Source organism: Aptenodytes patagonicus, chromosome 7, assembly GCF_965638725.1.
Source record: "Aptenodytes patagonicus chromosome 7, bAptPat1.pri.cur, whole genome shotgun sequence".
Taxonomy (NCBI): Eukaryota; Metazoa; Chordata; class Aves; order Sphenisciformes; family Spheniscidae; genus Aptenodytes; species Aptenodytes patagonicus.
This window is the reverse complement of record NC_134955.1, coordinates 47,064,124-47,079,328: the sequence shown is the minus strand read 5'-3', so window position 1 is coordinate 47,079,328 and position 15,205 is coordinate 47,064,124. Positions and strand designations below refer to the sequence as shown.

Here is a 15,205-nt window from a genome sequence, read left to right as displayed (position 1 = left end):
CCTCCTCTGGGGAACCAGTGCCAACTCCCTGTTGTGGATGGGAAGAGATAAAACTTACTTGGAAATCCTCTGGGCTGCAGCCTTTCTGACCACTGCCTGCCTGTGGTTCGCTGGAGGCTTTGGAACCAGCTGAGAAGGCATACTCTGGGATGGCATCACTTTGTGCAAATTGGCTGCCTTCTGGATACTAGAAGTGGCACTTGATGTCTTGCGGGCATCGGAGCCAGCTGGCATAGATATATGGCTGGTGCCGAGTTGTGAGTAGTTGGCAAAGAGAGCCTGGTTAAAAAAAAAAAAAAAAAGAAAAGAAAAGAAAACAAAAATAGCGTAGTAATTGGTGATTACGTCTCTGAATATTGCTGAGAGAGCTGATGGAGGTGGGTGACATTTTTGTGAGGGACAATATCTGCCTGGTGAAGGCAGCCCCAGGGCTTTAGGGACAGTCCCATGCATAAAAAGAAGAGTTAAGTGGTCAAGTCAGTGAAGTAGTTTTCAGAGCTGAATTTTATACCCTTGGAAGCTGGGACTAGCTCCTAGGAAGGCAGACAAGCTCATTACTGCCACAGAATGATACTATTTGGAATTAAAAAACAAGAGGGCCTATCCTCAATCTAATCTTGCAGTGGGCTCTCATCCACAAAGAAGTAAAGCTTTTATTGCTTTGACTGACTTTCTGCATTTATCTTGCTAAATTATTCTTTGTGTAGGAGGTGGGATTGAGACACAGTTCTAGGAAAGAAAAAAGGTTATGGGGAAGATGTTACAATGCCAGTTCTTCAGTCTAACCCTTTACGTGCTTGGAATAACAGAAAGGCTCTAGGGTACCTTCTCTGAAAAAGGGACCTTAGGTCAGCAGCTGACAAAAAGGAAATCCCCAGTAATACCAGGGAAAGAAAATATTTCTATTCCTATAGCAGGTGGGAGAATAAGTATGTTGGAGATTTGTCACAGGGAACAAAAGAATCTGCACGTTATGAGACACTGGAGAACTGAGCAGTGGACAGGCAAAGCAGGGAATGGGGAATGGTTCCCTACGGGAGCTCTGCAAACGGCTCAACTCTTTTCAGAAAGGAGCAACCTGCTGGGAGCTCTGCCCTGTCTTTCCTCGAAGTCAGTCAGATTCCCAGGGCAAAGAGGCAACACCATAACCATGTACTTTGGCAGCTAGAGGTCAGTGATAGGAGATGAGGGGAATAGCTGAGCACTCGCCAGTCACCTCAGCATGACCCTGGGAGCAGTGCGCTTCACTGCATTTGTCCTCAGTTTCTTCTCTGGTGAAAAACACACAAAGCCACAGCGAGTGGGCTCCAGGCTCCAGAGAAAACCACAGTCTGAGGCCTGGCTGAGTCTCAGCACACAGACAGGAAAAGCCCCTCTCCCCCGCAATTCTCTGGCAAATGGCAGGGCAGTGGTGTGTGGGAAGACGTTTCTGACAGGCAGAGCTCTAGGGAGAAAAGGAAGTGCAGGAGCCAAAACAGGCCTGTTTCCTAACTAGAGCTCACTGACAAGATGCCCTTGAGCTCCCAATCCTTCTTAACCTCTCCCTTCCCTGAAGCTCTACCTTGATCGCAGCTTTCAGATTTTGAATAAGTAGATGGTACAAGTGCACAAGTCTGGAAAATAGCAGTCACACCCCACCTCCCCCCAGCAAAACAAACTAAAATGAAACTTGGTTTAGTCTCTTGCATCTTAGAGTCTGACACATCATGGGGTTGGGATGGAGACCCTCAAGTCACTGCACCCCCTTCTTATTCAGGGGTGACATTTCATTGTGCTCTGTTTGATATTATGCATATTTCCTGGAAATTGTTCTTCTTGTTACTAAAATCACTAAGATCCTGGAGTCCACAAAGCATACAGTCTTAACCCCTTCCCTGTGTTAACATGCATTAGCAAGGAGGTCCATGACTGAAGAAACAGCAAGCATGGATGCTCTAACAAAGTCTGATCAGCAAAAGCTGGGCTAAGACCTCCCTAAAGAAAGGTCATGGATGTTTTTCTTGGGGGTAACGGACTTCCAAAAAGGCCTTTGTCTCCACGCTGTGCTGAGATTCTGGCTGCCTTCCAGGCAAGGATGGGGAGACTGGAAGCTGACACGGACCATGGCTTCTGGATTTAGCTACAAAGCATGCTGCCCTGCTGTGAACTCCATGGGGACAGGACAGGAAACCAGGAGAAGCTACTGTGCAAATAAAGAGGGCAGCTGGGGAGAGCAGAGCCTGACCACACAAAGGAAGGGTTGGGAAGAGATTTCAGCACATCCGAAAAGTAGGAGACAGACCTCATCACTCAGGATTCTGAAGGCTCAGGGTCTAGGGAAAGCAGAAGCTTAGACAAACCCTGACAGAGGCAGTCCTGAAGCAGATAGCACCCTACAACTATTGCTACTGCAAGTAAAAAACTTTGAACCATACTTCCCAGGCTGGCAGATTTAACTTGATGTTGAGGAGACATTTGCTTCCCTGACAAGTTCTTAGGGCTACAATTCGGAAAAATACTTAGAACACTAGAGACTTTTGAGCTAAAAATCATGTAGAGCATTAGTGAGTTAATTCTCTTGCATAATTCTCTGGGGAGGTAGGACAGCATTAACCCTGTCGTGCACATGAAGAATGTTAGCACTGACAGAGAAAGTGATTTTCCCTAAGCCACAGACTGAAGCAATATGAAAAGCTAGGCTGAGAGCTCAGAGAAGATCCTGACTCCCAATCCCATATTTGCCTCATTAGATCACACCTCTCCTTGCTTCCACATCTACATATGAACACCATACACCGTGTTATTTGTACAAAAATAGTAGTTTTTAATTAGAAAATCTGAACGTGTACAGCTTGTCAGTAAGGACAATGCACATCTAAGAGTATTAGCCAGTAGCAGCTAAGCTCGGGTTGCTCATGATTAAAAGCAGGGAGGTACTGTAGTACTTTGAAGAAAAGCAGATATATTAATGATCTTCAAAAACAGAAAGAATGTTCCTGGCACTTACCATCCCTGTATCTAACACCCATCCCTAGCACAGTAACGGAACAAATGTTGCAAGAAAAAACATGTTCATTCTGTGACCCGAAGAGGTAATGAAGCTCATTTCCTGCGAATCTGTCTTGGGGCTGAATCTTACAGTATCTAATATAAAGCATGCCCCAAATTATGCCTCCCTTCATGGATTTGGGGCATTCTTGTGTTGATTTTCTGCTGTCTAATTAGCAGTGGCCTCATGCTGCAACCTTTACCTTAATGGGAACAGTAGTTGAATCCCCTTTCCAGATATATAGCTCTTTATTTTCATGAAATTTAGATGAAACACAGCTTTGAGATTTCTATCCCATAGTCATTCAGTTTAAATTGGATCAGCAACTCTGAAAACGATGAGAGACTCAGCAGTGTATGAGAACTGACAGAGAGATGCACACAAACATGTACTGCATAAAGATCTGTGCAGCTAGTTCCAAATCACTAGCACTGGAAACTGAGATGTTTATAAGCAATAAACAATGACAAGGATTTAAGTTGAAAAAAGGAAAAAAAAGCAAACCCAACAAAATAAAACCCACCACTTTTCTAAAAGCAACTGCATTTCAGATGACATTGCAAAAATACAGAGAATTAAAAGGCTTGGAAGACCTTTGGAGGCATATAAATTGTTTAGTGGAGACCCTTTTGAACACATATTAATGCATTCAGTTAAATCAGTTTGGATGCAACAATCAGTTGCGTTGAGAATTCACAAAGTGGCGATAAAGAATGGGCTCAAAATGTACTATTAACTGCCATAGTGTTAAACTGCAGTAAGAGGAGCATCTTGGGGTCATCAAGAAATTTAAAGAAGAGCAGCAAATTCATAGTATGCACAGACTGTCCTGAAGCATGTCTTCCTTGGTAAATTCTTCAGAACGAGACTAAAATATACTAAAATAAGTTTACTTGGTGCCTTCTCCTTTGTCTGCCTTTTGGTACTGAGAGCTCTCTTGGGCAAGGATTGGGCCATATAATTGTATTGGAAAGATACTTAATACATCTGGGTGTTACCATAATTCTAATAATAGTGACAGGATCAGAAACATGGGGACAAAATTTCAGCTGGTATAAATCAGCACAGACTACTGGTCTCAGAACAGTTGTTCTGCTTTACTTAGACTGAGACTGACTCATCAGTATCACAAGACTCAAATACGAAAAATGGCAGGCAGCACATTTAGTGGGAAAACAATCTGAGGGAGAAAGCTGCAAAACAAGAATGAACAAGAGACTGAAGGGGAAGAGAGACTGCAAATCTGACAGCAGTCCAATATATAATAGTTTAGAAAACAGTTTAATGATGTTTAAGGCTGCATTCAAAGAGACCCTGTGTCCTCAGGCAGGAATAATGTAGTTCTAGGAATACTAGGAATATTATTCTGAATACTCAACATTCCCAGTCAGATCTAAATAAACTGTAGGGAATTCAGAAGAGAGTCACATACACTAAAATTTGCTGAACTTCATAAAATGAGGAATATTTCAGAGAACATACCATTTTTAAATGATTGAGAATTATTTAAGATTAACATAGCCCAATGTTTTATAGCATAAAATCTACTTAAACTTCTGATTGAAAACGTGATCATAACTGACCACACAACTCATTAACATGATTTATGTCTTGTTTAACATTCGCTTTTTGCATATAAGCAGGACTGATGGGGATCATTCCACTGTACGACTGTACTTTTCTTGTTTTAATTTAGCTTTTTTCCCATGTGAAATGTTTGGCATAAAATTCTAAACCCAGTAGATGCTAGGCTAAGCAGACAGAACATAGCCACACAGAGAAGGAGGAACCTCCCTAACAGCTAATGGCATCTTTCCAGTACAGGAAACAATTAGAGAATAAACAATGATGGTATATTAACTGCCTTGCCAACTGCAGCAGTGATACTAACATCTAGGTCATAACGTGTCACATGAAGTCTCCTTTAAACATTAAAAATACTGCTATAAGCCTGTTTTTCTTGTCTTTTGGTTTGATTTTGTAATTCTTGTTCCTTGATTTTGTTGATATCAGATTTAAGCTTCTTGTCTCCACTTTAAAACTCTGGCCCTTTCTATTTTTTTCTCTTTTCTCAGGCTCTGTATTGTCTCTGTTCCTGGGCCCTATCACTGCATCCATTTGTTTGTTAGATTCTTATCCAGTCAATTTGGTGTTTTTCTTTTTGTCCAGAGAATGAAGTACCTATTCTGGCATCAAAGATCTATTTCCACCATACTACACTGCATGAACTAACTTCCACATACAATGAGTGAAAATTGTTGGTTATTATTCCTCTTCCTCCACCTACACAGTATTTGCTACTCTGCAAAAAATGCCTGGAGGAGAAATCATTCTTAAGTGTCTGGAAAGCGCTCAACCAAGAGTGGGTGCTGCCACAAAGAAGTACGCAATAAGCCTTCACGATAAGATACGTCCACTGCATGGCAGATGGGGGTATTCCTATGACACAAATACTTGACTAGGAACTTCCATGCTTTCCAACGCATCCATCTCATCTCCAACATATCGAACTGGTTAATGTACAGGCAGAAGCATTTGCCTGTGCTATTAATCATGGTGCTTCTGTTACTTGTTCACATGCTATCCATATACATATGAGTAGTCCATTTGTCACAGAGAGAAGGAAAGACTGGCATCTAGTTATGTTGTATGGTCATGCCATACTCAGGGCGTTCCTTGAGATATATTAATAATTGCACTTCACCTACTTCACCTAGCCTGCCTTCCAACTGTAACAAGAACTTGAACAATCAGATGAAACAGGCTTGGAGATATCCTGCATGCATTCCCCAAAGTAGAGAGATCATGACACTCTTTCAAGTGGTGGGCCTTCCGTTTTTGAGGATATATTTCTTCTGTTGAGATGAGGCTGAGGAACTTGAATGTAGCAGGCAAGACAACAAAGGATGGACTAGATCTCAATACATGGGAAGGAACAGAAGGGAAAGAGCAGGCAACGGGAGATAGGTGGCTTAGGTGATACTAACTAGGAAATGTGGTAACGCCATGCAGGCTAGGATAAGCTACATCAGCTGTGGGGAAAAAGAGAGGCCAAATAATGGCCAGCAGGAAAAGGTATGATGGAAGTCAAAGCAGTGTGAGTGGGAAGCAGATGTAGGGCAGGGAGTGTGTAAGCGGCAGAAAAGAGAAGGCAGTTCTTGGAAAGGCCAAGTCAAAGGACTGAAGTCTGAGAAGCTAACTAGCAGAAGAAAGAGGCCAGTGACAGGAAACTAGAGAGGGAGCAGGGGATAGACAGATGAAGATGAGGGTAGTGCAGTGACTGGGAGGGGCATCAGAGGATTGGTGCAACTATGACTGGAAGGGGAAGTCTGGCTGGCTCCATACAACGTCTAGTGGGAGAGGAAGTGTCCAAGAGACAATCATTTTATTAAGATGTGGTTTTCACTACAGAAAGTCTGAAAGCCCCCATGTTCACCAAATACCTTTCTTCATTAATGGGAACTTCAGTGCAGCCTGAGCCCTGGGGCATAGCAATGGCATCAATACTGCAACTCCAAACTGCTTGGCTCAGAAGGAGAAGGAAGGGAGAGAAAGGAAGGGGACGTTGTGAGGGTGAGAGGAGGTTTAACAAAGAATCACTTTAACAGAAACTCCTGAGTAATGGCTCTGCCCCAGGCCAAGAATAACATCAGCTCAATGTCAGCAATTAGAAGAGGGCTCAGCCAGGCCCCACGGCCAGCTCCAGCCTCCTCACAGGCACAAACCAGCTTACAGCCCTTTCATGAGCTCATAAGCAGCCACAGCTGCCCACCCAGAGCCCCTTGGACGGAGATGAAAGGAAGACCCCCTGCTCAGAGGGGGAGCAAGAAGACTGTAGGTGAGGGAATTTGGGGATGGAAACTGCATGGCTAAGTGAGGGCCTTGAAAGAAGGAGTGCAAGGAGCAAAGGCAGAAGGTCCCCTCCTTCAAGATGCTCCCAGACAAGGATGAGGGCAATTTGCCTATAACCTATTCTCAAGGAGCCTGACTAGTGACTCATCTGCTTCACAGGAGGGAGAGTGGGTGTTCAGACCTCTGCATGTTAGCTCTGTTCACGGTTTTGGAGTCCAGCCCTGCCAGACTGCCCAGCAAATAGCTCCTTCCTAACGGAGACCAATCTCTATTGAGTGAAGGTTTGTTCACCCAGAGACTTCCTTCCCTTTAGCAGGGAAGCCTTTTGGACATCACTCAGAATAAAGAATACACCTCTCTCTCCATAATAACAAAGAAAGGTAACAAGTGCATCAATGAACTCATTGTAACCTTGGAAGATTCCCCAGGCAGGATGGAAATGCTATTCCAGACACAGTGGTCCACCCTTGGCATCTAGGTGTCATCCAGAACATCAGTAATGCAAACCCTTTTTCATATTTCCTCTAGCTCCTGGACACTCAGCCCATCTTTTCTCCTTGCAATTGTAACTAAGGAGTCATGTTTCCATCAGACAGTTCCACGCAAAGCAGTGAAAGGAGATCTTAAATGTAGTAATAACAAAATGTGTAGGAGGCCTGGAGAAGATTTTCAGGGTTGCAGAGAAAACTTGCATCTAGCATCAGAGTCAGTGGCCATGCCTCCTGCACACTGAAGGCTCCTAAAAGAAATTAATACATTTCTTCAAAAGAATGAAGATTCTCCTAACTAATTTTTGAGTCCCCTTAACATACTGCTCTTTTGATAACTGCATCACATGAGAAGACATCCAGGAGGAGGATAATTTAGTCAAGATGAAGCCTTGATTGGGTCTTTTTTCTACAGAGGACACAGTTGCCAACACAATTGCAAGACCCTATGTTTAGAAACGCTGAAATACAACAGTGACCCAGCTTGAAGCACTACCCAAGAAGAACTCAAGTCAAAGCAGGAACATATCATCAGTGACGAGGTTAAGTGACAAAGAATTGTGGAGACTGTAGACAGTTCTAAGGCTGTCTGAGGCACTATAAGGAGATGCCCTCAATTGGTGCAGAAAAGCAAGCAGCAGCATGCCAGTAGCCAAATGGAGGAGGATGCCAATGCAGTGGAAGAAGCCATTGGGAACTACAGCATCAAAATGCTATCAAAATCACTGCAGGTAATATTAGTTTTGTTGCAACCCACTTGAAGAGCTACGTCCTTCACAAAAGCTGTGCCATATGTACTGGCTCTGGGTTGGTTCTGCACATCTAAGACTCAGTCAGCACTGCTACATCCCAGGCAGGATTTTTTCTTAGCTACCTGGTGCCGGGCTTGGCTTTGCTCCAACAGCTGTCGTGACTGAAGTTTCTGCTGCTGAAGTTGCTGCACAGCAAAATGGAGCTGATAGTTGGGATGTGCCAGCGGACTCCGTGTCACCTTGTTGTAGATGCTGTTCTCCGTCTCTCCTTCCCAGGCAAAACGATGATTCTCTGGAGCCCTGAGAAAAGAAGAGCCATCACGCTTTCACCGCTCTGCATGTAAGGACTCCTGCTTACAAGGCACTGCTGCTTCCTAAAAATCCCTTAATACTTAGCCAGCTATGAATTTGTATTAAGTGGCTCCAACAAGCACAACACCTGCTAAAGGTGCCATATGCCAACTGCTGTCTTGCTAAGGAGTTTCTTGAATTCCAGGCTGGGACTGTATTACTAGCTGTAACACCATGCTTGAGGAGAACAAAGGAAAAGAGAGGAAAAACTCTAAACTGGAGCATGTCTGTGGCTGATTAACATTGAAGAGAGGCAGAGTTGCAGCAGGAAAAGAGCTAAGGATTCCCATCACTAATGAGGTAATTATTTTTTTTGATTTCTAGAGATTTTGTTAATACACTAACACAAGGTTTACACGAAGCACACACATGCTGCAGTGAGAGTGGAATAGAAGACAGATACACAGTATAATATCCACAGAGGGGATAAAGGACTGGTAGGGTGAGGTTGCAACTAGGGCACTTATTGACTCCATAAAGTTACATTCCAAAAGACCTGAGGGGACTGAAGATAAGCTCATTTCTTTCATCATCAGAGGAATGCAAGCCTTTCCCAGAGGAGAAAAGGCCTCCTGCAAAGAGGCAGGAGCTCTTACAACCCAGGCTTATATGGTGGGAGTTCAGCTGTGGCCTGCAACATGATAAGTACCAACAGGAGCTCACTGGCTTGCTTTGAAGTTTGTAAGCCTCGGCGAGAAGGCAGCACCAACACACTTCTACACAAGGCCGAGGGGCTTTGCAGAGAGCAGGTGGCAGACTGACAGGACCACAAGGTGTCCTGAAGAGGCTACAATGGCCCAGCAACTCACACATCCTGTGCTCACAAGACAGGATGCCATATGACCCACTGAATCCTGACACTCTGGCTAATAAAACCTTCAAGCCTCAATGCCTGAGCTTCCCAAGTTTCTGCTGGTCTCTGTCATGTTTCTCTCAGCCACTCTTTCCAAATATTTCCTTTGGATTCCCAGGGCAGACTTCCCTTGTATTCCCTATGCATGTCATAAGTAACTGGGATGTAAAAAGATACTTGCTGTCTTTTACATTTCATGGCACTATTCGGAGTGTCGGTCATGGTTTTGGCATGGGAGTTAACTGCAATCTCCTTGCTTCAGGATCCTGTCAAAACTTACAACCTAGATTCTTTGAACATGTCACAGCTTCCCTTGAATGTGTTGTATCTTCCCCCACAAGCTTCATCATTACAGCAAACCCTTAAAATATTCAGAAGCATGTTTCAAACAAGACCAGAAGCAACTGCCAGCCCTATGTACTCTCCCTCAAAAATAACATAATGCATCCCTTTCAAAGCAAATTGAGGACAAGGACTCTAAACACTAAAGGATCACTCTTCATACTCAGCTCCTCAGCAACAGAGGAGTGAGACAACCCAATGGAAAAGGAGTTCAGCTGCCAGCATCTCCACCCTGCATCCTCTAGGCCTCCTCCTGCTTGGAGCACCACTACCACTTTTGCTTTTATGGGCCATTGGCTGTAGGGAGCCTTCTCTAGACTCCTCTGTTCAAGGGATCCTGCCCATGCTTCCTCAGTCCTTTGCTTCCATTGTAGCCCAGTGCAACACCAGATAAATGACTCTCACTCCCTGCTCTCTTTTGCTACAAGATTCTCAGTCTTTCAGTTCTTTTCCTTTTACCAGTGCTTGGAAAAGTGATAACTGTAATGTTGCTGACAGTACTCAGGCCTTGAAACCCAAGTTGTATAGGTCTGAATCTGGCTTTGTGGTTAACCTTGGGAGAGCTGCTTCACTCTTCTGAACCTGCCTTCCCCCTTCTGCCCCAGTAATGGGGTCACGATCCTCTACTACTGTAGTTTTACCTGCAGTTGCTCAGCTCTGGATCCATGGATGCGTGTGTGCTGCTGGCCTCCCAGCACTGTCTCCTAGTAGGCACAGGATGCCACAAAAGGCATAACTTAAAAGGAGGACACGACAAGACACAAGGAATCTTTGAAACAATCCCCAGCAGTCTCCTCTCCAATCCCACCAGCTCACCACATGGGTTATCAGCAGGTTGCTGTCACCTGGACTCAACTCCCATCCCAAGGGTAGTATTTGCTCCTTCCACTGCATAGATACAGACTCCACCATCCATTCTGATTTTAAAGCTCATTGGATTTTTCCCTTGTGTGAAGCAGCTAGAGACTCTGTTATGCCCCATGCCCGCCCCCCCCCCCCCAGTAAAGTCAGGTCATGCTGACACCTGAAGAGCACGAGGGACTGTGCTGGGACTGGGATGCACCCTTTGGGAGATAGCTGGGGATTACTGCAGACCAGCCCTTGAAACAAACATCAGCTGCACCAGATACAAAGCTGAAGAGCATTCAGGAGCTCCATCAAAGTCATATTAGTGCTCAGTAAACAGCCTGATTAATTCCTCATCAGTACTACTGAAAGATTATAATCTTCAATACCTCTGTTTTGAACTAAACAACAATTGTATTTGTCCATTGCCTAGAGTAACTTTTTCACACCAGCAATTTCTCAGTTGAGAAAATTTGGTAAGTTCATTCAAAATGCTCCTAAATAAAGTACGCCAACATAGGATGAAGGGGCTACCTCTCACGGATTTCATAACTAGTTAAAACACATGAAACCAGAGCTAGAATAAATGGACAGTTTCCACAATGGAAGATTACCACTGAGGTCCCACAAGAATCTGTGCTATGGTCTCTGCTGTTCAAAACATTTATAAGTGATCTGGGGAAAAAAGAGCGAAATAAAAAAAAAAGTTTGCTGCTGAAAAACTGAAAGTCACTGAGAAGTGTGAAAAAAAAATCACATTACTGAATGATCAGACATTAAATTGGTAGATGACATTCAGTTTAATAACTACGAAGTCATGTACCTGGGGAAACACAATCCTAGTTTTACGCAGTGATGGACTTTGAACTAGTTATTTCTATTCAGGAAGGAGACCTTATAACTATAGCTATAATAGATTTTTCTATGAAAACATCACCAAAATACTCCCAAAAAGCAAAGTCAGTGTTAGGAATTATTAGGAAAGGCATAGGGAACAAAACCAAGAACACTACTATGTTACCATATAAACCAAAACTGCATCCATCTCTTGCATACTGAGGATAGTTCTAACCCCTGTCCCTCCTCCCTTCTCAAAAAGCATACAGTAGAACTGGAAAAAGTACAAAGAAATGCTGTAGAGATGATCAAAGGTATGGAACAGCTTATATATTGAGGAATGACTAAATAAATAAGGACTCTTCAGCTTGGAAAAAGGACAACTAAAAGGAAATATGAAAAATATCTATAAAATCATGAACTTCAGGGAGAAGGAAAATAGGAACAATTACTCACCTCTCGTGATACAAGACATAGGAAAAACCAAATGAAGTCATCAGGTGGGCAGGTTAAAACAAACAAAAGGAGGTAGTTTTTCTCATAACACATAATTAAACTGTAGATGCCTTCTTACTACAGGAAGCTAAGGACGCCAAAAATTTACAGGGGTTCAAAAATGATTAGACAAACTCACAGAAGCAAGAGCCACTAACACTGTTTATATACGAAGATACCATCTCCTGGCCAGAAAATCACTGATTACCGAGTCCCAGAGAGTATTGGGGAAGTATCACCATTCCGTAACATCACCTAATGCTCTTCCCACCGAATCTGCCATGGGCTACTATCTGAGCAGGACATTGAACCAGATAGTCCATCTGGTCTGCGGAAATGCAACCAATATTGTTTATGCATTAGGGGTCTGAAACTAAACCTGTCTCAGGTCTCAGTCAGAAGTTAGAGAATTCAGTCAAGCACTCTTTAAGGTATTCATTCAAGTTATATGATTAATTCTAGAAACTAATGTCTGTTCCAACTTCTCTCATATCTACCTCCAGCTCAGAACCTGCAATGCATAAAATTTATCCTTTGATCCAAAAGAATGCTTAGGAAGCTAAAGATTGAGTGATTTGTTCTAAAACATAAAAGTCAAGATGAAATGGAGGAGATAAAACTGATGTAAATGAAAAGTCCACTAAAGCTGGACCTGCTGATAGCCAAACTGGCTTTGTGCCACAGAGATGATGTACAGTGACTGCAGTCTGTAGTACTGTGAGGGCCACTAAACTGAATGGCAAAACTTTAGTATCATTTCCTTGATCCTCATTTCTTTTGTTTTGAGTTATCTGGCAAAGTATTAACTATTATGAAAATACAAATACTGAAGACTGACGGTCCAATTTTTAAAAATGCACTGTGATTGCTGCCTTGCTCCAACCTTTGTCCACTTCAATGAACTCTCAAATGCTTTCATTTGGTTTCTAACCTGTTTTAATCCACTTTTTCTGTTTTAACCAATACATGATCTATAGCCCAAAATAAATTCTTTAGGATATAATATTGCCCAGATAAGCTTGGTTTAAACTACCCAGGAAAACACTGTTGAAAGTATGCTAATAAATCTTTAGGAAGAACTAAATTTAAAAAACCAAACAAAACCACAAAAACTTTGGCTAACATTTTCTTGCAGCATAGACAGTCTTGTGCACAACTCCCTGCAGTTCCAATACCTTCTCTCCACACGATGCAGCATAACAGCACTTACTTTTTTCTAGATACTATATTGAAAACACTGTTGCTTGCCTGAGTAGATTTTACTCTCGTGGTCTGCAGAATCCATCTGGATTGAATATGCTTCTGTTAGCTTCCATGGGTTTTGCTTTTTTATAGAAGGAAATCAATATAAATGCATTATACATAACTTCAGCCTTTTATAATATAAGCATTAAATATTTGACAACAGAAACCCTGCATATTTGCAAGTCTTAGGATCACTTTTGTACAGAAATCTGCAGTTTTGGAAAGTCCCCATATAACACGTTATCAAGTTGATGATATTACATCTAAGGCAAAGCTTGCCCTGGTACAGGAGAACAGGGCTTAGGATCTGAGACTCAATATGCTGCTGCCAGAGACACGCTGAGCTCTCAGTCTATTTGCCATGCTCACAGGAATGCATCATGGTGCAGCTCCTATTCTCAGTCTCTGTCTGTCAGATGATTTATCGAAGCATGACAGCACCTTTGCACCCTTCCTGAAGTTAGCTCTTCTGCTTAAGGAATTCTACAACAGGCTCAGCATGGTAATGAAGGCTGGAAAAAAAAGCTGTAGAGGACCTCACACCTTAATAGATACTATAGAGTTCACATGGTAGAGAGACTATATAAATACCCCAAACTGAAAGAAAAGCTTTTTCACAACTCACACCATTTTAGGCAAAGCCAAAAATAACCAGAAAAACCCCCGCACCCGCAATGGAAATGAGGATCATAGAGTCAGTACTCACAGACCTGCTTGTTTTCAATTCAGGATTATTACTTGAACACTAACGATTGACTGAATATTCATTTGCTCACATGTACAGATGACAGATATAGGCATAGATGCACACACACGCAAATGGGAAATAAACATTCCTGCCTGTGCCACCACAAGAGATTGGGTTTCGTTCTGTCAGCCAGGCTGGTTGTGAGCAATCTTCTCACAGCTTGCTCAGGATTATTTATGAGTTGTTTAGTTTAGAGACTTGGCCAGGATTCAGGCCTTCACTATGTACAGGAAATCTCAGCCTTGGCATTATGGCCCATCCTTTGTAAGCAAGATTCTGTCCTTCCAGCAGCCCTTAGGGCTACTCAGTATTTTTGGCAAGAAACCTACTGTGTTCCTTTCTTTCAACTGTAGTTTTCATAAAGCCTGGGCCAGAATTCTCTCTTCCTCTTCACTGACAGCCTAAGACCACTCTGCTGCAGCTTTCTGCATCACAAAAGATGAATGTTTGCTTCTGAGACCAATTTCAACAGATCTCCATGCTATTATGATCACAACCCAGCCTAAAAGTGCTAGAACACCATGCACTCACCTCCAGGTTTTCTGGTTCCAAATTCCCTTTCTGCTCTAGTTCTCTTTTCTAATTCATTAGCTCTTTTCCGATGCAGGCAACCCTTATGCAATCAACTACCTACACCTGTACTAGGAACTAATGCTAGTGTACTAAAATACTAAATACTAATAAAATACTAATACATTTGTTTATTGACTACAGCAAAAAAAAGGCTCAATGAAATCCAGCCTCTGTACAGAAGAGATGTGGTTATCAGCTCTTACAAGAAAGGAGAGAGCTGTCTTCTGTTCCCACTTCAAACAGATTTGAAGGGAATACCAAGGGCTGAAGCTGTAGACAAGACCACACCACAGAATACCACTCACTGAGAATCTCATAGTTACGAAGAACTATCTGACATACAGCAAATCCATACTAAAAAAATGATACTGGTAACTACTAATGATAGCCCACACTTCTCCTAGCATCCACCATTCTTAAGTAACTCATTCAAACATCTGACAAAGCAGGGTCTACTACAACACAACCACTGCTGGGATGAGTAATACCAGACAATAAAAGACAACAGCAGAGGACACAGCAAAGAAAAATCTTTACTAAAGTGAAATGACAAGGAAATAATCAGGGGAAGGAAGGGCAATACAGGAGTAGTAGGGATTCAGAATATAATTTCTTAATGCATAATGTGGATAAAAATGAGTTTAAAGCTTCCAGTGTTCCCAAAAAACATTTAAGGAATTTTAAGTACCATTAATACTACACATAGGGCTTTCAACTGAAGCCTCTTCCAACAGCATAGCTGGGCATTTGTTTGATACCAACTCCTGTGTGGCCAGCAATAATACCAATTCATGA

General features: G+C 42.6%; 1 protein-coding gene across 6 annotated transcripts in view; it reads right to left on the bottom strand.

The window, feature by feature from the left end:
* Positions 1 to 15,205, bottom strand: part of TTLL5 (tubulin tyrosine ligase like 5) — a 142,892-nt gene that overhangs the window by 19,950 nt on the left and 107,737 nt on the right. For 5 of the 6 annotated variants that reach the window (XM_076345132.1, XM_076345134.1, XM_076345137.1 and 2 more), the window contains 2 exons: positions 8,243 to 8,420; positions 59 to 279 (listed from right to left, as the gene is read on the bottom strand). In XM_076345132.1, coding sequence (XP_076201247.1) covers positions 59 to 279; positions 8,243 to 8,420 — 399 coding nt within the window. Of the gene's footprint in view, positions 1 to 58; positions 280 to 8,242; positions 8,421 to 15,205 lie in introns of those variants that run through there. The other variant, XM_076345136.1, reaches the window with a different exon arrangement.